The sequence below is a fragment of the Silene latifolia genome, chromosome 2 (genome assembly GCF_048544455.1).
Source record: "Silene latifolia isolate original U9 population chromosome 2, ASM4854445v1, whole genome shotgun sequence".
Taxonomy (NCBI): Eukaryota; Viridiplantae; Streptophyta; class Magnoliopsida; order Caryophyllales; family Caryophyllaceae; genus Silene; species Silene latifolia.
The window spans coordinates 46,785,497-46,809,852 of NC_133527.1; the positions used below are offsets into that span (position 1 = coordinate 46,785,497).

The window sequence follows — 24,356 nt, forward strand, 5'->3', positions numbered from 1 at the left end:
GCCTCGCAGCCCCAAACCCGAATAAAGGACAAGTTAGGGACCGTTCCCTTCCACATTTCATATGGAGTCTTGTCGACAGCTTTAGACGGACTTCGGTTAAGTATAAGAGCGGTGACAAAGAGCAAAACCCCATAATGAATCAGGCACTACCGTGTGACTCATCATGGATCGAACCATATCAAGTAAGGTTCGATTTCTCCGTTCGGACACACCGTTTAATTGAGGTGTTCCAGGTGGAGTTAACTGTAGAACGATTCCACAGTCTTTAAGGTGTTGATCAAACTCATTTGAAAGATATTCGCCACCCCGATCTGAACGGAGTGCTTTAACCTTTCTACCCAGTTGGTTATGTACCCTGTTCTGGTATTCCTTGAATTTCTCAAAGGACTCACTTTTATGCTTCATTAAGTAGACATATCCGTATCTACTCAAATCGTCCGTGAAAGTGATAAAATATCTATAGCCATCTCTAGCGGTAATTGACATAGGTCCACAAACATCAGTATGTATGAGTCCTAATAGGTCACTAGCGCGCATTCCTACACATTTGAAGGAAATTCGAGTCATCTTACCAATGAGACATGATTCACACGTGCCATATGCAGAAAAATCGAATGCGGGAATAGTCCCATTATCGACGAGTTTCTTCACGCGTTTCTCATTTATGTGTCCCATTCGACAATGCCATAGATAGGTTTGATCTTTGCCACCAACCTTTATTTTCTTATTATTCACGTGTAATACTTCCGTGGTTTGGTCTAAGATGTAAATTCCATTCATGGAAACTGCTTTGCCATAAATCATTTCATTGAAAGAGAAAATACAGCTATTATCTTTTATTGAAAATGCAAAACCGTCTTTAGCAAGTATGGAAACAGAAATAATGTTCTTAGACAAACTGGGTACATAGTAACAGTTATTTAAAAATAACTCAAAACCACTAGGGAGTTGGATTACATATGTTCCCTTTGAGACAGCAGCAACTCGTGCTCCATTCCCAACTCGCAGGTCCACATCACCTTTCCTGCAAATGATTACACAGATGATAACCACAACCAGTATCAAGTACCCAAGTTCCGAAACTTGCATGGTTAATCTCAATCATATGAATATAAGATGATATACCAACAGGAACGACGCGGCCTGCTTTGATGTCCTCACGGTACACGGGACAGTTCCTCCTCCAATGTCCAGTCTTGTGATAATGGTGACACTCAATGTCACCGCCCTTTCTCTTTGCCTTGCCCTGTGAGCCACTAGTCTCACCAGGCGCACTCTTACCGTTTCCTGGCTTCTTAAACTTTGGCTTACCTACAGCTAGGTCGCCATGAGCCTTGCCCTTACCTTTACCCTTGTTGGAAATCATGAGAACATCCTGCTTCATGCTCCCTGTAGACATAAAAATGTGTCTTACATTTTTAAAATGGGGTCAAGGTCAAATGTTGACTTATGTGAAATTTTATCGTTTGAGAAATGGGTCAGAGGATTTTAGCCCAAACAAATATACATTTAGTCCATCTTCTCAAGATATAAAATCGGTTCAATCGGAAAATAGGTTGTGCTATATATCTAATACGAAGTATGGGACGTAAATGTTAAGTCCGAAAATAACAGTGCTAAGTCCAAATTGGACTCAATAAGCATGACAAGCCCATAATTTCTCAAAGAAATCGAAGGCTATGCATTGGGATGGTGGGCCATGCATGCATGTATAGATAATGTGTTTTTTGGCCAACAGAAAATAAACAAAATACCGAGTCAATAACGGAATGGCATTTTGGTTCCACTAAAAGGGGAAGACTATCGTGAGCCAAGGAGTCAACGAGAAATGAATGGAAATTCGTTGCTTGCTTAATGCTTACCGAGGACGGGAAAACAAAGAAGAGATCAAAAAAACAAAGTTCTTATAAATAGAGAGTAAAACACTCTCGTTGAAGACGAATCCATAATCACAAAAATCCCACAAAAAAATAAACTACACAAAACCTCCCTACAAAACACTCTCTAAAAAAATCTCTCCCAAGAGAAAATAAGAGAAAAGAATATACATTTACCTCTCTACAAAAAATCTCTCCTAAGAGAAAATAAGAGAAAAGAAAAGACATTTACTTCTCTGCAGAAATCTCTCCTAAGAGGAAACTAGAGAAAAAGAAAGAACTATTCTTCAATCCGACGTCAAGCATCAATTGCAGTCAATTGACGAGAAGCAAGTCAAATCCATCAAAGGAGAATCAAGTCTTCAAATCAAGACCCTCTTATTCATTCAGTCCGGAAATCGAATCAGTAGAATAACTAGTAGATTGTACCCGAAATCCTTTGAATTAATAAAATTATTATTTTGTTGCATTGTTTGTGTTTTTCTCTATTTATTTGCAGATTAACGCAAATTTGTTGTTACAAATTTGGCACGCTCGGTGGGACCTCTCTACTACTCATCTCTTTTTCCGCACAATCAAGTTTCACAAACATCGTTTCAATGGCCTCTAACGAAAGCTCAATCTGTCTCGGTGGGTCTCTCGACAGATCGCCCATTGGTGTTTCTACAAGGGGCAGGACCAGATCCATCCTCTTCCGTACCGCTGCAGCAAGACTCCGTTCTGCATCTGTGCCTACGAGACCCCGAAAATCCAATGTCACTGTCAATGCTTCAAGGGAATCATATGGTGCCGGCGACTCTAGGCCATATGATTATCATGTGTTCGGTGCATCATCTCACATCCGAGTCGACGACCCTCAGTTTGTCTCATCATCGTTTCGAGAGAAGGTGTGCGACGCTTTTGAGAAGACGACTATTTGCAACGGCCCGTCGTTTCAGCTATTCACCGAGGATGGTAGCCACAGTAGCGCTGGTTCGTCTCCGTCGTCATCGCGAAGATGTAATCAGGAGGTGTTGAGTCAACAGTTGTATTCCATGGTTTCACCCGTCATGGTTATTGAGGGCGGCGACATGGAGGATCAACTCAACAAAATGAAAACCATTCTCGAAGAACTCCAGAAGGAAAGCGAAGAAAAAACGAAGCAGATCGACGCCTTGACGAAAAGGTTGGAAAGGCGACCCGCGTCATCGTTTCACAATGAAGATAGTGATGACGCCAGCGACAACGATGATGATTGTGACAAGGGTAAGTCATTTACCGCTAAAGACGTCCAAAAGATGATCGCGGAGGCCTTCAAAAGACAGTTCGATGGAAACCTCCACTCCGTCGACAATCACCGTTACGTCAAGCCCTATAGCAAGAGGATTGACTGCATGAGGATGCCTATCGGTTAGCAACCACCGAAATTTCAACAGTTTGATGGAAAGGGCAATCCCAAACAACATATTGCTCATTTCATTGAAACGTGTAACACCGCAGGCTCTGAGGGGAATCTCCTTGTCAAGCAGTTCGTCCGATCTCTGAAGGGGATCGCCTTTGATTGGTACACGGACCTACGTGCCAAGTCGATCGACAGTTGGGACCAGATGGAGAAAGCGTTCCTCAATCGCTTCTACAGTACCAGGCATATTGTAAGCATGACGGAACTCACTAACACAAAGCAATGGAAGGACGAACCCGTCATTGACTATATCAGTAGGTGGCGCGCGTTAAGCCTCGAATGCAAAGATCGTTTGTCGGAAACTTCTGCTGTCGAAATGTGCATCCAGGGAATGAATCTGGAGCTAGTCTACATCCTCCAAGGCAACAAGCCAATAACATTCCAGGACTTAGCCACTCGAGCTCACGACATGGAGATTACCATCGCTAGTCATGGAGGACGACTTTTCACTCATTATGAACCAAAAACGGAAAGGAAAGAGAGTAAGAAAAATGACAAGGCGTCCAGTAGCACTTCAAATGAGGTTATGACAATTTCTGCTTCTAATCCGGTGAAAACTACGGCGCAGCCTAAAACTGACAAGAAGGTGGCGACATATGCAAAGTCACGGTCGCCTCTTAAAGAGCTTGAGCAAAAGAAATACCCTTTTCCAGATTCCGATTTAGCAGGGATGTTGGATGATCTATTGGAAAAGAAGGTTATCGAGCTTCCGGAGTCTAAACGACCAAGTGAAGCCGGACGTACAACTGATCCGAAGTATTGTCGATATCATAGGGTTATGAGTCATCCATTGGAGAAATGCATAACCCTCAAAGAGAAAATAATGAGGTTAGCCGAAGAAGGGATAATTCTCTTGGATCTAAATGATGCTGCTGAGTCCAACTGCATTGTAGCACAAGTGGATGTTGAAAGCCGTAGGCCATACCTTCGTTCTGCAGTCAAAGAATGTACACAAATGATTCAGTTCGGAACTCTAGAGTCGGTGATCGTCGTTACGCCTGAAGAGTCTATATTCGCCATGTCATCAAGTTACGACGCTCCAAATCAACGAGACGGCGACGAAGGGTGGACCCTTGCGACAACCAAATAAGAAAAAATGCCAAGTGCCAATTTCCCAACATCAAACATCGACTCGTCCAAAAGTAAGAAGATCGTCATACAAGAAAGATTGGAGAACCGACTTGAAGTCTCCGCCAAATGTGACATCATCTGAGAAAGTGAAGTCGAAGTTACGTCAAATTCTGACATTATGGGACTATTTTCCCAAGTCCTACCTCCACCAAGCTTCAGTGAACACCGTGTCTTTTGCTGTTGTCGAGGATGCTTCTTCCCAATATATTGCGGCAAATCTCGCGGAAAGTGAAGGCGATAATACAGAAATGTTGCCACAAAGGTCTGTTTTCGACAGGCTGGGTCAACCAACTTCTACTCCTCGCTCTTCCGTGTTCGACCGGCTCGGAGATAGGGAAGAGACCGTCCGAGTGCAATTAACATCATGTTCTCAACAACAAAGACCAAATGCGTCAGTATTCACTCGCATTGGAGGGAGTGAGATAAAGAAATCAGTATTCAGTCCCCTTGGCAGCTCAAAAGTGCAAAAGAGGTGTCGACGAAAGCACAACAAATCCTCGAAGACAAAAGTTGCAGTCGACCTCATGAAAGATACCAATAGTGTAATACCCTCTCGAATGAAACGTCATCTTGAAGTGGAAATAACCGCGTGTAGGTCACTGAAAATAAAAGGACGTACTGTCATTTTCACGAATCTGCAAGAGGAGTCGAGTCGAAAGAAAATCACTCGGAATTTTATCTTGTCTAACCATGTGACGGCACAAAGGTGCCAAGATTCGGATGATAAGATAGAAGTTGGTAAAACTCCTAAAATTCTAGAAGATGGTGTCCAAGCGACGTTGATGACTTGAAGAAAATCAACGTAGGCACAAGTTGAGATGCCATCGACTTCCAAGTCAAGAAACAATTCAAGAGGCTCTCACGACTGATCATCCGCCAAGTGAGATAATGACAGATTGACAGGGTGACGTCAAAAAAAAAAAAAAAATTCGCCCGCCAAGTTAGATAATGACAGGGCGACGTCAAAAAAAAAACATTATTCCCCTTACGACAAGTTAGGGTGCTCCTTATCGACTTCCAAGTCAAACCAAGTGGAGTTGCCTTCGAGAAAAGTTAGGGCGCTCATCATCGACTTCCAAGTCAAAGCAAAATGGATCGGGACCCCGCCACGTTAAGACGCCAAAAAAAAAGTGCACGTGACAAAGTCCCGAGGGGGCAATAGTCCGGAGATCCATCATCATGTCAGCTCCTGAGCACGAGCCTAAACTGCACACATACACAAAAAAATCAAAAAAAAAAAATCAAAAAAAAAATCCAAGAAAAAAAAAATTCCAAGAAAAAAAAACCAAACACAAATTTCCCTTTGATGAACTACGTTGGCTTGATCCTGTGAAGTATTATTACTTTGTAGGTACGTAGGTAGCTTAAGTAAAACTCCTTTACTTAGGTGCGGCCAAACGCCCAAACAAAATTGACTTTGTTTTGTAGGAACTACGTTGACTTGATCTCGTGAAATGATTTTTCATTTTTTACAAGTACGTAGGTATCTTGAGTCTTACTCGAGTCCAGCCACACCTAAAAAAAAAACTCAACGTTCATATCTTGGGGGCATCGAGACTTATCAAGTCAGTGCTTATCCTTCGAGATGTGCTATTTTGACGTAAAAGCACTCAAGCTTCTACGCACCAAAAGTCTTTAATTGTCACGATGTAATTTTGGCGAAAATTCACAAGTTTTAAATTTTGGTCAAAATTATCAAAGATAGGAGAAGTCGTGGAGAAAGCTTCCAAGCACCGAGACTATGCCATAAACTTTGATGATGAAGATTCGGAGAAAGCCTCTAAGCACCGAGACTTATCGTAAAGTTGAACGATGAACAATTATAGAAATCTCACAAGAACCAAGACTTCATCAAAATTAAATGGTGAAATTTGACCTCTATCTGGAAAAAGCTCTCAAGCACCGGGGCCTTTCTATAAAATTTGGCCATATATTGGACAAAGCTCACAAGCATTAATTCTTCATCTAAATACTTGTAGATTTAGATCTCGAGAAAGCTCTCAAGCACGAAGTCTTCATCGTAAAGTTGAGTAATGAATATTGACAATTACTATGTGGTCGTCAAGCAACAAAATCTTTGTCAAACAATCAAAAACAATTGGGACTCGGAGAAAGCTTCCAATCACCGAGACTTATCATAAAGTCAAATGCTGAGAAAAATAGAGAAAGCTCGCAATACAAAAGCGTCGTCGTCAATGAACAAACACAAGTGGGATTCGGAAAAAGCTTCCACGGCATTGTCTCACCCTAAAAAAAATGTGTGTTTACTTCAAATTTTGATCAATAAATACACAAAAGTCAAAAGTATTGGCAACAAAAAAAAAATCATCACTCCTGTAAAACCATAAAAAAAAATTCTTTCACTCCTGGCCCATAAGAGTATAAACTATGCACGGCAAGACAAAATGGATATGCGAGATTGAGAAATAAAAACAATATGACTCATCTTATTATTGTCCATGGTTCAACAAAATATACACTCCCAAGTGTCAAAAAAAAGTTCTAAAACAAAGGAATACAACATCTTCTAGCCATTCCCATTGCGCAGAATTTAAAGAATCCAAATCAAAAGTGAAAGATGTCGCTTGTTAAATTTCATCTCTGGAGAGTCGAAAGTGTGACAACTTCGAAAAACGGTGGCACGGTATTGTTCTCGGAGCACCAGCTAAGAGCCTTTGACTTCTAGCTTCTAATAGTACAAGTTCGGTAGACATCAACGGTACTCAGCGAAGGGACAAGATGGGGCAAGATGGCGTGTTTGACTCCGTTATTGGCATGTTCGTTCGACCGTTAGTAAGTACTCCTTGCCAATTGTCTGAGATTTGGTCGTCATGAGATGCACCAGATTGTCAAGACAAAACAAATTATTTAAAAGTGAAGTAATGGGGTGTGCTGGAGACCACGTACATCTTTCAAGAAATAAAAAGAAGACTGCCAAATTCCAAATCAAACAGCTCAAATAATATGAAACGAGGTAAAGGGGTGTGTGGTGAAACGTGACATTGAAATCAAAAATATAGAAAATGAAGTCAAAGTCTCACATGAATTCCTTGTTCCCCTGCAAATCCGTAAAACCAAACCATTTTCATAAAAATGGAAGCAGAGTCAAACAAATCAGCCACTGATCGCAGTTTGGCTCAAATTCAAGTCCACTGTATCTCAAGCTGCCCACTAAGTCAAGTTTTTTTTTTCGGTCGCCGTCAAAGTCGCATACCGAAGATATATATCAGTTGGCTCCGCTTCGTGAGTCACAAAAGTCACACTCAGATTTCGGATGTCATAACGTGGCCTTCAATAGGTGACTGATTATTCGTCTTCGAAAGCAGATGTCGACGTGTTCTGGCGACACCGAGATGACATCCGGTTGATGGTGGGTTTCGTCGTCGCAAAATGAAAGTACAGGGACTGTTCCGTGAACAAGCAGACTAGAAGAGGCGTTTATAAGTCGATGAGGAGGACGCTGCTCGTGTCAGCCATCATCAAGAAGCTAGTCAAGGCCGGTTTTCATTTTAGCCGAGATGGATTCAAGTCAAGGTCCACAAGCATCAGTGTACGCGCATATGAGGGAGCTTGATCACCGACGAATTCTCAGGCGAAGCAGGGACGTCTATCAAGCCGACCTCAATGTTTCGTAAGTCACAAGAAAGGCGGATGTAGAGGCATGGCGTCACTATTGGAGGGACACCGCACCGGGCAATGAGGAGCCAATGTAAATCTCATCGTCAATCTAGGCGACCACCCCGATTTCGCAGTTCACATGCCAAAGGAGGGGTCAATTTTGAACCTTGAGAATCAAGGACTGCGCCTAGACGATAATGAGCACTGGGCCCGCGTCAATGATGTAGCGGCTACGATGACGAGAAGTCCACTACGTCGTCTGAGAAGAAATACCCTGCATTCAAAAAAAAAGGGGTCAATAAATTTTGAAATTTCTTACCAACAAACATGGAATCTGGCCGTCTGTGCGTAGCTTTAGTTTTCGTCGTCGGGAATCGAGATGAACTTTGAATGCTTGCGTAAGGTGAGCTTGGTCTCGAGGGTGCTTTTGATCAAATTGCTTATCCGACGAATACAGCCTGCTTTTAGCCAAGTATAGCTCTCGGTCGAAGGCCGAAGGTGATAGGTTAAGTGAAGATAGGTTAAGTGAAGAAGTGGAATAAAAATTGTGCAGCTCATCGTTTCTTTTATAGTAATTGGTGGGTTTACAAGGATGAATTTGAGTAGGATTGAAAGACTACTAAATTTTATCTTGAAAAAAAAAAGATATTTACCAATACATCAACAACTTATCCAATGAGACAAATTCTATCACTTGCAGAAGTTGTATACCCGCAAAATGGAAAGACTCTGTTAAAGTGGACCTGTGGCTGCACAAGTAAAATGTCGGGATCGACTCACGCTTAAACACTCAAATTCGTATACGTTACTCAATCCCGAGGGGCCAAATTTGTAGACATAAAAATGTGTTACATTTTTTAAATGGGGTCAAGGTCAAATGTTGACTTATGTGAAATTTTATCGTTTGAGAAATGGGTCAGAGGATTTTAGCCCAAACAAATATACATTTAGTCCATCTTCTCAAGATATAAAATCGGTTCAATCGGAAAATAGGTTGTGCTATATATCTAATACGAAGTATGGGACGTAAATGTTAAGTCCGAAAATAACAGTGCTAAGTCCAAATTGGACTCAATAAGCATGACAAGCCCATAATTTCTCAAAGAAATCGAAGGCTATGCATTGGGATGGTGGGCCATGCATGCATGTATAGATAATGTGTTTTTTGGCCAACAGAAAATAAACAAAATACCGAGTCAATAACGGAATGGCATTTTGGTTCCACTAAAAGGGGAAGACTATCGTGAGCCAAGGAGTCAACGAGAAATGAATGGAAATTCGTTGCTTGCTTAATGCTTACCGAGGACGGGAAAACAAAGAAGAGATCAAAAAAACAAAGTTCTTATAAATAGAGAGTAAAACACTCTCGTTGAAGACGAATCCATAATCACAAAAATCCCACAAAAAAATAAACTACACAAAACCTCCCTACAAAACACTCTCTAAAAAAATCTCTCCCAAGAGAAAATAAGAGAAAAGAAAATACATTTACCTCTCTACAAAAAATCTCTCCTAAGAAAAAATAAGAGAAAAGAAAAGACATTTACTTCTCTGCAGAAATCTCTCCTAAGAGGAAACTAGAGAAAAAGAAAGAACTATTCTTCAATCCGACGTCAAGCATCAATTGCAGTCAATTGAGGAGAAGCAAGTCAAATCCATCAAAGGAGAATCAAGTCTTCAAATCAAGACCCTCTTATTCATTCAGTTCGGAAATCGAATCAGTAGAATAACTAGTAGATTGTACCCGAAATCCTTTGAATTAATAAAATTATTATTTTGTTGCATTGTTTGTGTTTTTCTCTATTTATTTGTAGATAAACGCAAATTTGTTGTTACACTCCCACTCAATTTCATATCCTTCTCGGTCTGTACGAGAAGGGAGTGTAGCTCATGAGGACTCTTTTTCAAGTCATTCATGTAGTAGTTCGCCCTGAAAAGGGCAAAACCATCAGGAAGAGAATGAAGCATTCGGTCAATGACAATGCTCTCACTGATTTTGCAGTCAAGAGCCTCCAGCTTCTCGACATTCTCAATCATGTGAAGAATATGTGGGCTAACCGGTTGGCCCTTCTGGAGTTTCGCATCAAAGAAGCGACAGGTATGCTCATATGTAACGATTCTCGGTGCTTTAGAGAATTCGTTAGTGAGCGTGGTGAAAATCTTGTTCGCACCTTGGGCAATGAAGCATCTCTGCAAATTGGTTTCTATTGCAAAGATGAGTACGTTATTTATCGCACCCGCTTCCATAACGAAGTCACTATAAGCGAGTGACTCGTTGACTCCTGCATTGGGGCCTGGGTTTACCGGTATTGGCTCAGTTAAGTACTTGAGCTTACCGTCAGCAATGGTAGCATTCCGTAGTGCTGCCTTCCAGTCCGCAAAGTTGGACCCGTCGTTTTTCAGACGTGTGAACTGATTCATCTGGTCCATGAATATTTTCAGCCAGGACTCGCGTCCAAGTGTGGCACTAGGCATTTGGATTGCGTTATTTCCAGACATTTTGTTGTAACAGTATTATCAAAATAAACGTGTTCTACACTGCGAGAAGAAGAATAAAAATAATAAGCATGTGCATCGTTTATATTTATAAGTCTAATGAACTAATGTCATAACGCGAAGACTCAAGCATTTATACAATTGACCTCCCTCAAGAATTATATAAATTATCCCAAGACTCAATTCTCTGTAAATTGATAAGCTAACCTTTTAGCTAATTCTACCGTTAGAATTCTTGGTCGATAAATTTATGTAAATTTTATCTTTAGTCCATCATAATCACGAGAAACTCTTCGGACTATGATGTTGAGGTAAACTAAGTCAACACAACTACTTACCCAACGTAGAAGGGGTCATATTATGCCTGCCGATGAAGAAGGGATTCATAGTTGTTTGCCCTTATAAAGACTAATCTCAATTTCCGCCATCAACCCTTTTTAATTCATTTTAAGTGAACTAATATCTAGCATGCGAGAATGAATAAACTAAGGTGATGGCTTAAAAAAAACATGTGACATCTGTATGTCTATGAAAACTAACATACAACCTATATGTGTCAATTTTCATGCATTTCAGTAGTAGGTGGTTTGGTTTTAGGCGGAATATGATGCATAAACTATCATGTGAATGAAAAGCAATAGGAATGAAAAACGTAAAAGCAATAATAAAGTCCTAGTGTGGCCTATCCTATCAAAATGAACATTAAATACAAGTTTGGAATCCATCCTTGGACCCGAGAAGCTTGTCTTGATGTTCCATCTTGATCCATGTAGCGGGAGTGAGCTCCAATCTCCATCTTTAGTCTTCTTTGAAAATTACAATAAATAAATTTACATAATAAACCTATTTATTACATTTTCAAAACCCAAAACTAAAGGAAAAATAAAGGAGATTCGAGATCTCATAATTACATAAAAATCATGTTTCCTTCATTACGAAAACATAATTTGACTAAGGCCACACTAAGTATTACAAATTACAACCGATTGCAAAAAAAACGTAAATAAATTCATTCAACGATTCATTCAACAAAATAAAATGCATCAACTAAAAATAAATTAAACATACATGACACAATTCCTTAATTATGTTGATTAATTTATCCAAACCACCTATTTAAATTAAATTAAGTGACAATTCCTCAATTAATCACATTAATTTCAATCTTAATTCATATTAAACTTGTAATATGAATTTAATCCAACAATATTTTAAACTGCTTTAAAATAATTAGGTATCTATTAAATTGTGAACCGTTTCACAATAATTAATTGGCCAAAATCAAAACAAAACAAAAAACAAAATCCATTTTTTTTTCTTTTTGGTCTCGGCTGAACAAATAAACAAAAAAAAAATGTTTTTTTTTTTTTAAATTCCCAGCTGCTCACGGCTGGAATAAAAAAAAACAGCCCAATTTTTTTTTTCAATTCGGTAATTAGGCAAAAACAAGAAAAAAAAATCCTTTCCAATTTTTCTTCTTTTTCCGGCATTTCAGAAAAATAACAAACATAAAAAAACAGAAATTTTTTATGCTTTCGGCAAACCCTAAAAAAAACGAGCCGTCAATATTTTTCTTTTACGGCAAAAAGCCCTAATAATAAAATTCGATGAAGAAAATGTTTATAGTTGCTATTAGAACATGATTTAGCATATGAATTAATAAAGCATGATTAATCGTATATGCTAAAAACTATATAGCACAAACAATTTTTATGTCATCAACAACTTGATACGATTTTCATTTACATTATGATTTAATCCTCATTAAACCTAACATCTACAAATTCTTCATATGATAATTTTAACTGATTAAAACAATGATATGAAAAATAAAAATGAAAAATCGTATCACAACAAGAACAAAACCACACGGCAAAAAAAAAAATTTTTTTTTTTTAATTGGCAAAAAAAAAACAGCCGTGTAAATGGTTTTTTTTTTCGAAACACTAATTAGTTTACAAACAACTTTATGAGAATCATCAAAATTAAAATTTGTGGCCTTCGCTTTGATACCACTTGTGGGATTTATCTGTATGCATCCCTTTATATTCAAGGATTATAACGAATTTTATGAAGATGATCACTAGTCATAAAATAAAATTTCATAAACAAAAGTAAAGGATTAAGAAATAACCTTCGGTCCTAGCAAAAACGGCCTATGAACAATATCGCAATGATATTCTCCTATCAGTTGCACCCAAGATGATATGAGATATGCCCTTTGATTATGCTAGAATCGATCCAAATTTTCTGTAAAAATTTAGGTTATTTTGTGTTTTTGATGAGAGGAGAGATTAGGTTAAAAGAGAATTAGGTTCAAAAAATGATCTCACCTCACCTCTTATTGTAACCGAAAATAACAAGGATGAGGGAGATATTTTTTTTCTCTAAAATTCTCGGCCCAAATCCCGAAAAATAGAAGAGATATCTTTCTCTTTTTCGGTTATTCCAAAAATGTATAAAATGTGTTAAATTGTCATCTAGTGAGGATCGAACCCATGACCTCTTGGTTTGAGTACCCTCACTATTACCACTATGACACATTCATCTTGTTGATATTAAATATAACCGATTACATTTAATTACGAATTAACAGATTAATTCGTCCAAGCTAACATTACATACATTTAATTAAATATAACTTATTATATTCAATTTACGAATTGGCAGTTAATTCGTCTCAACTAATATTATTTAATCTTCATTAAATAATTGTCTCATCAACACATTGACTAACTGTTTAGTCATATAAGGCATCAATGTGATTATATTTCTATAACCACATCTCTCAAATACATCCTATAGGTGTGACCTTTAGGGACCAGTTGATCACTGCCATCTGTATGATAATAACGTCAAACTTTCTAGCAAGCCAATCGTTATTAGGTAATCGTTAATCAACTGATTAAATACGAAGTATACCCTTGTGAACCTGTAAGAGATTTACAAATGTTATCACACTAATTTGTGGAGGACACAAGCTCCAACAGCTTAACATGCGACAGAGACGATGGATGGAGCTGATTGGGGACTACGAAATGGAGATCATCTATCACGAGGGTAAGGCTAACGTTGTTGCATATGCTTTGAGTAGGAAGAGCGTTCATTCGCTATGTACAGCTATGTCTTTGCTGAAGATAAAGGATGAGATGTCCAAGATGGGGATCTGTATGATAAGGAAAGAGGATGCCATCGGGGATTTGACGATCGAGTCGGATTTGTATGAGAACATCAAGATTAACCAAGAGCTTGATCCTAAGATTTAGGAGTGGAAGTCTAGAGTGGAGAGTGGCACAGTTTCCAGGTTTTCTATCCACACAGACGGGAGTGTTCGTTTTGATGGGAGATGGTGTGTTCCTGATGATACAGATTTGAGGAGAGTGATCCTGACGGAGGCTCATTGCACTCCTTATTCGGTTCACCCAGGAGGTGACAAGCTGTATAAAGACCTTAAGAAGACTTTTTGATGGCCCAACATGAAGAGGGATGTGGCTGTGTTCGTGGCTAGATGTTTGACCTGTCAGAGGGTTAAGGGTGAGCAGCGGAGACCACAAGGTAAGATTCAATCCCTTGAGGTACCTGAGTGGAAGTGGGAGTCGATCTCTATGGACTTTATCGTGGAGTTACCTAGGTCACAGCAAGGTAACAATATGATCTGGGTGAATGTTGACCGGTTAACAAAGTCAGCTCATTTCGCTCCTATGAAGGATGCTTGGTCTAAGATGCAGCTGGCCTTGGGTTACAGGAGACATGTGGTCTGGTTACATAGTATACCTAAGGATATAGTGTCTGACCGAGATGCGAGGTTTATATCCAAGTTTTGGCAAGAACTGCAGGACTTGATGGGTACTACCTTGAAGATGAGTACAACTTTTCATCCTGCAACTGATGGTCAGACTGAGAGGACTATCAAGACCTTGGAGGACATGTTGAGAGAATGTGCCATGGAGTTTGGGGGAAGCTGGGAGGACAGACTGGATCTGATCGAGTTTTCGTACAACAACAGTTACCATACTAGTATCGGGATGGCACCTTTCGAGGCTTTGTATGGTCGGAAGTGCCGAAGTCCAGTTTCTTGGGACGACAGTTCAGAGGCAGTGGTTTTAGGACCACAGCTGGTACAAGATATGGTTGAACAGGTTCGGTTAATTCGTCAAAAGATGAAAGCAGCTCAGGATCGCCAGAAGAGTTATGCCGACTTGCACCGCAGGGACATCGAGTTCGCATTAGGTGACAAGGTACTTTTGAAAGTGTCACCAATGCAAGGAGTAATGAGATTTGGAAAGAAGGGCAAGTTGAGGCAGAAGTTTATAGGTCCTTACGAGATTTTGGACCGTGTAGGCGAGGCAGCTTACAGGTTAGCTTTGCCACCAGCTTTGGATAGAGTCCACAATGTCTTCCATGTTTCACAGCTCCGGAAGTATGTGAGTGATCCGTCACATGTGCTTGAGGTTGAGAACATCGACCTTGATGAGTCCTTGTCCTACGCTGAGGTTCCTAAAGAGATTCTAGACCGCAAAGTACGCAAGACAAGGAATGGTGAGACCGTCTTACTCGAGGTACTTTGATCTAATCATAATGTGGAGGAGGCTATATGGGAACCAGAGGAGGATATGCGAGAGCGTTTTCCTAACATTTTTTATCAGATACGTTTGGTTACGGGGACGTAACCATTGTTTTTTTAGGGGGTAGGAGATGGTCGCATGTGTAGTTTGAGTCGAGTTAGTGGTATTTTGTGATGTTTTGTGCTAGTATATTGTTTGGTATGTGTGTCGGGAGATCGTTTGGTTGTAGTTTGTTTTTGTAGAGTGTGAACTTCGGGGACGAAATTCTTCTTAAGGGGGGAAGATTGTAATACTACGGATTTTCTAGGCTGGTACTCGACCGAGTATGGCCTACTCGGTCGAGTAAAGTGTGCTGTGTATCCTGTTTGGCTACTGCCCAGGAACACTCGGCCGAGCATGAAGAATACTCGACCGAGTAGAGGGTACTCGGACGAGTATACTTTATACTCGACCGAGTATCCGGTCTGACGGGTAATATTTTCGCGGTTTGATTTGGAAATGATTAGAGCGTTATATATTTCACTAAACAGTTTCTAATTACGTTTTACAAAACCTAAAACATCATACGACGCTCTAATCACCTCCAAATCTCTCCCTAAAGTGTGTGTGATCATTAGCAAGTGCATTCATTCCCTTAATTCTTCGTCGGGAAGTTCTTATTCTCATATTCAATGGTTTATATTTCTAGGGTTTGGCTTTGATTATGAATTGGGGGAAATGGAGTTTTGCAATTAGTTATTGTGTTATGTGATTGTTGTTTAGGCGGAGACTTCCTAGAGGAGCCGTTCTAGTTTGCTTGCTCGCATTCCTTGCTGTTGTGCTAAGGTAGGGTTTCCCTACTCAGTTGTGTTTAATTAATTTGAAATGTTGTGATTGTGTTGTGTATGATTGTTGTCTGTTGATCATCGGAGTGTTGGTGTGGTGGTGGTGTGGTGGTTATGATGATGTTGTGATGATTGTGGTGGTTGTGATGATGTTGTGATGATTGTGGGGGTAAAATCATATATAAAATGGACACATCACATATAACTTATGTCTTTTAGGATTTTGAGCAGTAGTAGAATTATTTCTCAAAAAAGTTTCCATGTTTTCAATTTTTAAATTTTTTTTTCATAATCTTATATAATTACCTTTGCAAAAAATATGATCAATAAGTTGATAAATTGTGTAATATGAGTAAAATAGCATTTATGAAATATAAGTAAGATGTCGGGACATTTTCGTTAAACAAAAGCAAACTTTGGGTTATTCTTGTTAAAATTAAAAGGTTGGGTTATTTTCAGAATGTTTGACAAAGGTTGGGTTATTTTGGTTAATTTTGCCTTTTTTTAAATAAAAATCGTTTCAATTTATGTCGATTAGTTACATTGTCGTCTTGATTTTTTTTAAATCGATTCGTTTTACGCCGATTAATTTAACTCGCTTCTTAGTAATTCATTGTTTTTATTTTAGATACGTTGATTAGTGTAACGTTTTCAATTCGTGGATCAAATAAAAAGTTTTTCAATTGTTTGTTATTCGATATAGTTGTCGATAGTTGAAATGTTTGGAGTAGGTGGGAGTAATTTGGGAAATTAATTAAAGTTGTCGACGATTCAAAGTAATGTTTTGATGATCTTTAGCAATTGAGTTAGATTAACTCGTGCTTCAGAAAACAAATGTAAATATATTATCACTATGAACAAAGCAGTAGAGATTACCTATTCCACTTTTATGTCTGATCTTGTGTCTCATTCCTTTACGATTTTGACACATCACACTTGAAATAATAAAAGTGGTAATATTATATCTCAAAGTGCTAACATGTCATTAGAAGTAATGAGACACAATATGAGACATAAAATGAGACAGGGGATCTGCCCTGTGAACAAAGTGACGAACCAAAATACAACTTTATTTACATGTTTTTTTTCCTTGGAAATCCTATTTACATAAGAAAATAATTACTCGGGAGTGATGCTAAAAGGAAATCCACGAAAATTAAATTGTACTCAATAATAACTAATAAGTAAAGAAAAGCTCAGAGATGGAGTTTTATGAGTAAAAATCCTCTCCATTTCCTCAAAAGAAATGGAGAGGCAAGTACCTATTAATGGCCCGGATCGCTTATTGACAACATCTAACGGTTCTAAATTTACGCATAAAAATAAAGGAAAATGAGGGTGAAAGAGGAAATTATTGTTTAATGAGATTGTGAGAGGAAATAGAGAGAAAGGAAATGGAGAGGATCCATTTCCGAGTTTTATTAAGTTGAATGCTAGAGATCATGCTTGAGGACCCGAAAAAGCCCAGTTAGCTTCACTTCCAACTCTAGGCATAGATGCTTTCTTAGAGCTGACATCCACCCTGAAATTAGCTCCACACATTGCTCCTTCACTATCTATTCTTGGCATTGCTTTCAATTTATTTTTCGGGTGTTCGAAACTCGTCAGTCCCACTTCACTGTGATACATACACCCTGCATTTCCCATTTCACAAATAATCTTTAAAACTTTTGCTACTTTTTCATTGTAGAATACTAAAATTTGTAAAAATATTTCAGATTATTCCGGGTACATGTAAATTGTGATGTTAGACCGCGGAGCAGTGTAGGTAAGGCTCAAGTCGGGTCAATATTAAGTTGTTACAAAGTACAGGTCGGATCTGATAAATTTAGACGACTTACCAGATGGGAAGGGTGCAAATGATTTGGCACAGCTTGCTTTAATCACATCTTTATTGTCAGAAATAACCACAGACCCATCTGCAGCAATTCCCCAAAATAGCTGTATTCTTTCATCTGCCCCCTGTTATCATCATTTATCAACACATTAATTACCAACTTTTCTAATTTTAATAAAATGGGTAATTTCCAAAATTAGAGGGTAATTAGTTACCAGAGCAGTGAAGACAGTGGCAGCATTTTTATCAAAAATGACAAACCCAAAACAGCCTTCAAGATCCATGAGAACTTGATGAGCCGGGTATGGACCGCGGTCTCGGAGCGTCCGGTATGCTTCGATTACAAACATGGCTTCATTGGTAGACTTTCCCAAGCCATATTGCTTAATCAACGAGCTTAAGTTGCTCAAATTCCCTACAAATATGCAGTACATATTGTCCATTCCACAGAACGTCCTACACGTTTAAATAATATGCAAATCAATTAATTTCATTTTGTTTTCACAGAGCCTCGTATAAGACGGTTTTAGCCATTGTAAACCCTATTATTAGTCTAAAACATTTATGGGTCATTCATCTACTTGTTAGCTAGTGGGATCATGGTGTGTACATAAAACCGTCTTAATCAGAGTTTTCCCATAATACCCTCAGGGTAAACAATATAGGCAACATAAAATTGAAAGAAAGAAGAGGGTATTGACTATTGAGTAATGAGTATTGAGTTGAAAGTACCTTTGGTGAGGGAGTTTGGAAGGGGAATAAGCAAGAAAGGCTGAGTTGCCAAAACCAAGAGAAAGAGGGGCATTTTGGGAATAAGATTGCTGAAAGATGTTAACAATATCCTCAGGGGACTTGGGCTTGTTGATACCCGACCCGGAAGAATGTAAAGCGGGGCAGTTCAATTCCTTAGGTGGATCCACCAAACTCTTGCTGAATATTGCCAACATTTTCTCTTTAATTCAATCAATCAAGCTAGGATTAATAAGTAATAAACCGTAAATGAAATCGAAATTTGGATATATATGAGTAATAAGGTTATGAAAGATGGGGTAGAAAATAGAATGGAAGAGAAGAGTGTGTAAGGCTGGATATATATATATATAGCTTAGCAAAGAGGTGTTGTGGATAAGAACGACATGCACCTCTTCAGTCAGAGTAAGTCTTGCTTAAAACGGGTTGGATTTTAAGACGGGTTGTTGTGTGAGAGGAAATGGGTAGAGGGGACAAAGGTGGGACCTCCCATGTGCTCTCCACTCACCCTAAATGGGTATTTTGTGAGAGAATATGGTATCCGTCTTATTAATAAGACGGATACCTTGGTCTGAAATAAGAATTGGTGCTTCAGTCAAGGTTCTCCGTTTGTTTTTCACATGTCATTTGTAGTTATCCACTACTCCGTACTTATCTTCATGTTGAAATTTGAATTACTATAAAACAATTTTCTAATATCATATTCTAAAACTATATAATGAAATACTTCTATAAATAGAAGGTGGTTATTGGTTAAAGTTATTTAAGTGCGGATTTTTGGTAAAAAAATCAATAGGCTTTACAATAGTGCTTATGTAAAACGATTTTACATAAAAATTGTGTTCGTCTAGAGTTTTACGGAGTAATTAATTGTCTTTGAGGATTATTTATTTGTTTGTAGAGCCTACAATCGGTTACAACCGTTAAAAACTGACCTGATTTAAAAATCAATCGTAATCCGATTCGGAAACTAAGCTCTTTTTTACAGTTTTACCTGTAAATAGCGGGTCAACCTATTGCGACAAGACAACGTATATTTCTGAAAATACTCAATGTTCAATAGGTATAGACTTTCAGAATTTTGAGATACATTACGTTATATTTGATGAAACTAGTTTTACCAAATAAAATACTACTGAAATGTATATTACGGTCTACGGAGTGTATAATTTTAGTCGATACTTGTCGGGTAAGTGTAATAACTTGTCCATACTTCGTAGCAAGACAAAACATGTTTTTTAGAACTTAAAAGTCGATCATATATTGCATTTTCATTGACAAAAGCTATACCTCATTACCCCATATGTAATTGCGGTCTTTGTTTGTAGAAAGCTTTAAATCTTTTCAGAATCGAAAAAGTAGTAGTTAGGCCAAACACTCTAATTTAGGGAGTTTTAAAACTACTTTTAAAAAGTTAAAAGCTGATAATTACCCCCTAAAAGTAGAAGTAGATATTTGCTACTTCTACTTCTACTTTTCACATAAAAAGCAAAAAAAAGCAAAAAAAGTTGGATGAAAATAATTAGGCCAAACATATAACTTCTATAAGAAACCGCTTTTACAAAACTATGGCCAAACAATCAAAACTTTTCCAAAAAGTAGCTTGTGAATAAACTCCTTTTGAAAAGAAAAAGTTATTTTGCATAAGTAAGGCCAAACAGCACCTGCATTATGTTCAAGTTAATTCTATTAAATTCTATATTCAATTTGATGGGGCATATTCATGTTATGTAACTCACCCACTTTACTTTTGTTGTGTGTTTAACATTGGAGTATCCAAATGGATACGATATTTCCAACATTTCATTTTAGACAAAAAATGGAGAACTTCATTAAAAATAACTCATATATCCTACACTTCCATAATTTGTCGTGTCCAACACTTTGTAATCAAGTCAGAATAACATAGTTTCATTGCATTATCTGTTCATTGTATTAATTAGCTGAGTTGGAGAACTATATTTGAGTATCAATTTTTACATTGTGAGTCTCAGGGTAGACAACTGTGATGATGATGTATTTTGTTGGTGACAGACCAAAGATTACGAGGACGAGTAACAGGAGACGAGACTTACACATTATGAAAATGTTGAAATAAAAATAGTTTTTGATAATGTCTTAAAAAGTGGTTGATCGACCCGTATTTTTACCCAAAATCTGTTTAAACTTTGTCATAAAGAAACAACTTTTTTTACAAAAGTAAATTATCTAATAATATACGAGCGTTTTCTACTATAATTTGTGACACAAATTAAACTTGGCCACATTTTACATTTTAACCTGATCCCGAAATTAACGAATAACCCAGGATTTGACACTGACAGTGACAGGCCTAGTTTTGAGCAATGAAGAGTATGGGGACAATTAGGGGAAAGGAGATGATTCAGATGAATCGGATCCGGAGTTTTCCTATCATAATAACGTAGACATCTTTGATGTGATGACTCTGAACCGAGTCAGCACTTGAATACGGAATACTTCCTCCATTCAACTCCACTCTACCACTTTCTTTTTTCACGTTTGCCAACGCGTGTTTTACGCGCTAAATATCGTTAGCTACGTATTTGCAAAAATTATAAAAGTTAGATATTTTTAATGTACTCGTAAAGACGAATCAAACAAGATCCCACATGAATATATTTCCACTTACGTATCGAGAGAAAATCGAAATTGAATACACAATTGTGAATAGTGTACAAAAATCATATTGGTAGAGTGGAGTTGAATGGAGGAAGTATTCGTTAAGGTTGCTAAAATTGGATAAGGTTGACCCCACCCCACTTTTACAATATCTTCCATGAATTTGTTCATGACGAGGACAACTTGCACGTTTCCTTAAACACAAAATCTCATTTGTGATGGCGATATCCGTCATAAATTTGTGACGGAATTAGCCCGTTACAAGCAAGACTAGTTGTTCCTTAAATCTAACTGGAAAATTATAACTTAGAAATTGATGATTTTTGTTCTATTGGATTATTGTGGCGTTTATTGGTTTCTATAAATTTGTTGAAATTCTTGATTGTTATCTGTTTCATATGTCTTGAGTTTTATTCATGTAGTATTTTTCAATTTTTATAAATACGGAGTATTATTTAAGCTTGTTTAATACTCCCTCCACATCTATTTGTTCTATTCATTTACCTTTTTGGAGGTCAAAGTATTGAAACTTTGACCATATATATCATAAAATATACTCCCTCCTATTCCGAATAATGTCCCATTTGGACAATGGCACGAAAATTAAGAAATGGAGTTAAAATAATAAAAAGTATTGTATAAAGGTAAGACTATAAGAGTTAAATAATTAAAAGTATTGAATATGATGGTTTAAGGGTGGTTGGGGTGGTAAATAAAGAAAAGAGCAAGGGTAGGAAAGTCAAAAAAACATGTCCAAATATGGCAAATGGGACAGTTATGTGAATAGACGAAAATGGCAAATGGGACAGTTATTCGAAATAGGAGGGAGTAATAATTCGATCATAATATAGTATTTACATAGTTACATTTGCTATATAAAAATCTTTTATAGAAAATTATTTTTAACCGAAACAAATAATGTATAGGTGGTTAAAATGACCTTAAAATGACGGTCAAAACGTTGTCTAGAAGACCGTGTATAAAGTAAATGGACAGAACAAATAGATGTGGAGGGAGTATATTATTAATATAAAAGGTAATTGAATATTTATCTTCACAATTACTCCCTCTTATTCACTAACATCTTCCACATTTCCTAAAACGGAATATTCGCAAAGATCTCCCACTTTCCTTATTTGTTTATTATTTGTGATTAATATTACACTAGTAGAGATCCCGCGCAAATGCGCGGTTTTTTAGATCGGAATATTAGAGAATTTAACAATTATACTATTAGTATTTAACTGCATTTGAAATTTAATTATAAAATTTACTATTAATAATATTTTGTATTAAGACCTAGAAAAAAGATTGTTCTAACACTTTTACTCCGTATAAGATTGTCGAAATCGAAATTATTTTATTAACTTTGTTTTAAAAAAATATTGTTTTTAATTATATCATTATATCTACTAAAGCCGTTTTATAAACAATTAAAAAAAATTAACCAAAATTTAAGTTTTTATATAGTATGGAGCAAAGATATATATTAAGTTAAAGGGTAAGAAAAAATATGTCATAAGTTTTTCTTTTTAGAAGGAATAACAATTTATGAATACTCTCAACCTGTACGTTTGTATCAAAAGATAGAAAAATAGAAATAATTAAAAAATGTTTCCTAAAACATGTTCTTGGCCGTAATGTTTAGTTTTAAAAATAATAATAGTAAAAATATTTATACCACATTGTACATATAATTAGTTCAATTTCATGTGTGTAATAAAATAAGAATATCATATTAATATGTCTATACAAATTAAAAAAAAAATATTATCCTCTTTTTTAAATGGTATAGAACTATTTATGTATGAAATTAATCAGTATGGTGCACTTGTAGATATGATATTATGAACCCCATTTATAGCATAAGTCATATTAATCAGGATGGCCCAGTTGTATATATGATGTTATGAAGCCCATTTATAACCTAAATCATTTTGGCGGGAAAACTTTGAGATCTCTTATTCTTTTAGTTTAAGGGGGATTTGTGATTAATATTACACTAGTAGAGATCCCGCGCAAATGCGCGGTTTTTTAGATCGGAATATTAGAGAATTTAACAATTATACTATTAGTATTTAACTGCATTTGAAATTTAATTATAAAATTTACTATTAATAATATTTTGTATTAAGACCTAGAAAAAAGATTGTTCTAACACTTTTACTCCGTATAAGATTGTCGAAATCGAAATTATTTTATTAACTTTGTTTTAAAAAAATATTGTTTTTAATTATATCATTATATCTACTAAAGCCGTTTTATAAACAATTAAAAAAATTAACCAAAATTTAAGTTTTTATATAGTATGGAGCAAAGATATATATTAAGTTAAAGGGTAAGAAAAAATATGTCATAAGTTTTTCTTTTTAGAAGGAATAACAATTTATGAATACTCTCAACCTGTACGTTTGTATCAAAAGATAGAAAAATAGAAATAATTAAAAAATGTTTCCTAAAACATGTTCTTGGCCGTAATGTTTAGTTTTAAAAATAATAATAGTAAAAATATTTCTACCACATTGTACATATAATTAGTTCAATTTCATGTGTGTAATAAAATAAGAATATCATATTAATATGTCTATACAAATTAAAAAAAAAAATATTATCCTCTTTTTTAAATGGTATAGAACTATTTATGTATGAAATTAATCAGTATGGTGCACTTGTAGATATGATATTATGAACCCCATTTATAGCATAAGTCATATTAATCAGGATGGCCCAGTTGTATATATGATGTTATGAAGCCCATTTATAACCTAAATCATTTTGGCGGGAAAACTTTGAGATCTCTTATTCTTTTAGTTTAAGGGGGATGCAACCCCACATTCTCTTCTCTACTTTCATTTTCCTCCACATATTACCACTCCACTAAATTTTGGTCCAAAACAAATGTGGAAGATCATATAGAATATGAGGGAGTAATAGTTACTCCCTCCTAGTAATTCATTTCTTCCCCCTTCTACTTTGCACAAGAAATAAAGAATTGATTTTGGACCACACAAAACCCTCTACCCCACATACAATTAAATTTAGACCACATAAAACATTCTAAAAAAGGAAAGAGAGAAGAAAATCCGACTAGCTTCGAAAAGGAAAGAGGAAAGAAATGATTGACAAGTATTAAATTTCAGAATAATCTCTCCTATGGGGTGACCGTCCTATAAGATA

The 24,356-nt window shown here is 36.9% G+C and overlaps 1 protein-coding gene across 2 annotated transcripts; it reads right to left on the minus strand.

Moving 5' to 3' along the window:
• Window positions 1-16,949: 16,949 nt before the first annotated feature.
• Window positions 16,950-18,885, minus strand: LOC141642692 (stem-specific protein TSJT1-like). Of its 2 annotated transcripts, XM_074451564.1 has the most exons (5): window positions 18,522-18,885; window positions 18,005-18,245; window positions 17,794-17,914; window positions 17,366-17,586; window positions 16,950-17,158 (listed from the first exon to the last, which is right to left on the minus strand). In XM_074451564.1, the coding sequence occupies exons 1-4, from the start codon at window positions 18,734-18,736 to the stop codon at window positions 17,393-17,395; spliced, it is 771 nt and encodes a 256-aa protein (XP_074307665.1). In that variant the 5' UTR covers window positions 18,737-18,885; the 3' UTR covers window positions 16,950-17,158; window positions 17,366-17,392. The 2 variants fall into 2 exon arrangements, with proteins under 2 accessions (XP_074307665.1, XP_074307664.1); XM_074451563.1 differs by having other exon boundaries at window positions 16,950-17,586.
• Window positions 18,886-24,356: the final 5,471 nt, after the last annotated feature.

What these genes read in the sequence shown, in the direction of transcription:
- LOC141642692 (XM_074451564.1), bottom strand. Translation starts at nt 18,736, where the DNA reads ATGTTGGCAATATTCAGCAAGAGTTTGGTGGATCCACCTAAGGAATTG. An exon ending in CCACTGTCTTCACTGCTCTG is followed by an intron (nt 17,915 to 18,004) that starts GTAACTAATTAC and finishes TGATGATAACAG; the next exon opens with GGGGCAGATGAAAGAATACA. An exon ending in ATTTGCACCCTTCCCATCTG is followed by an intron (nt 17,587 to 17,793) that starts GTAAGTCGTCTA and finishes TGGGAAATGCAG; the next exon opens with GGTGTATGTATCACAGTGAA.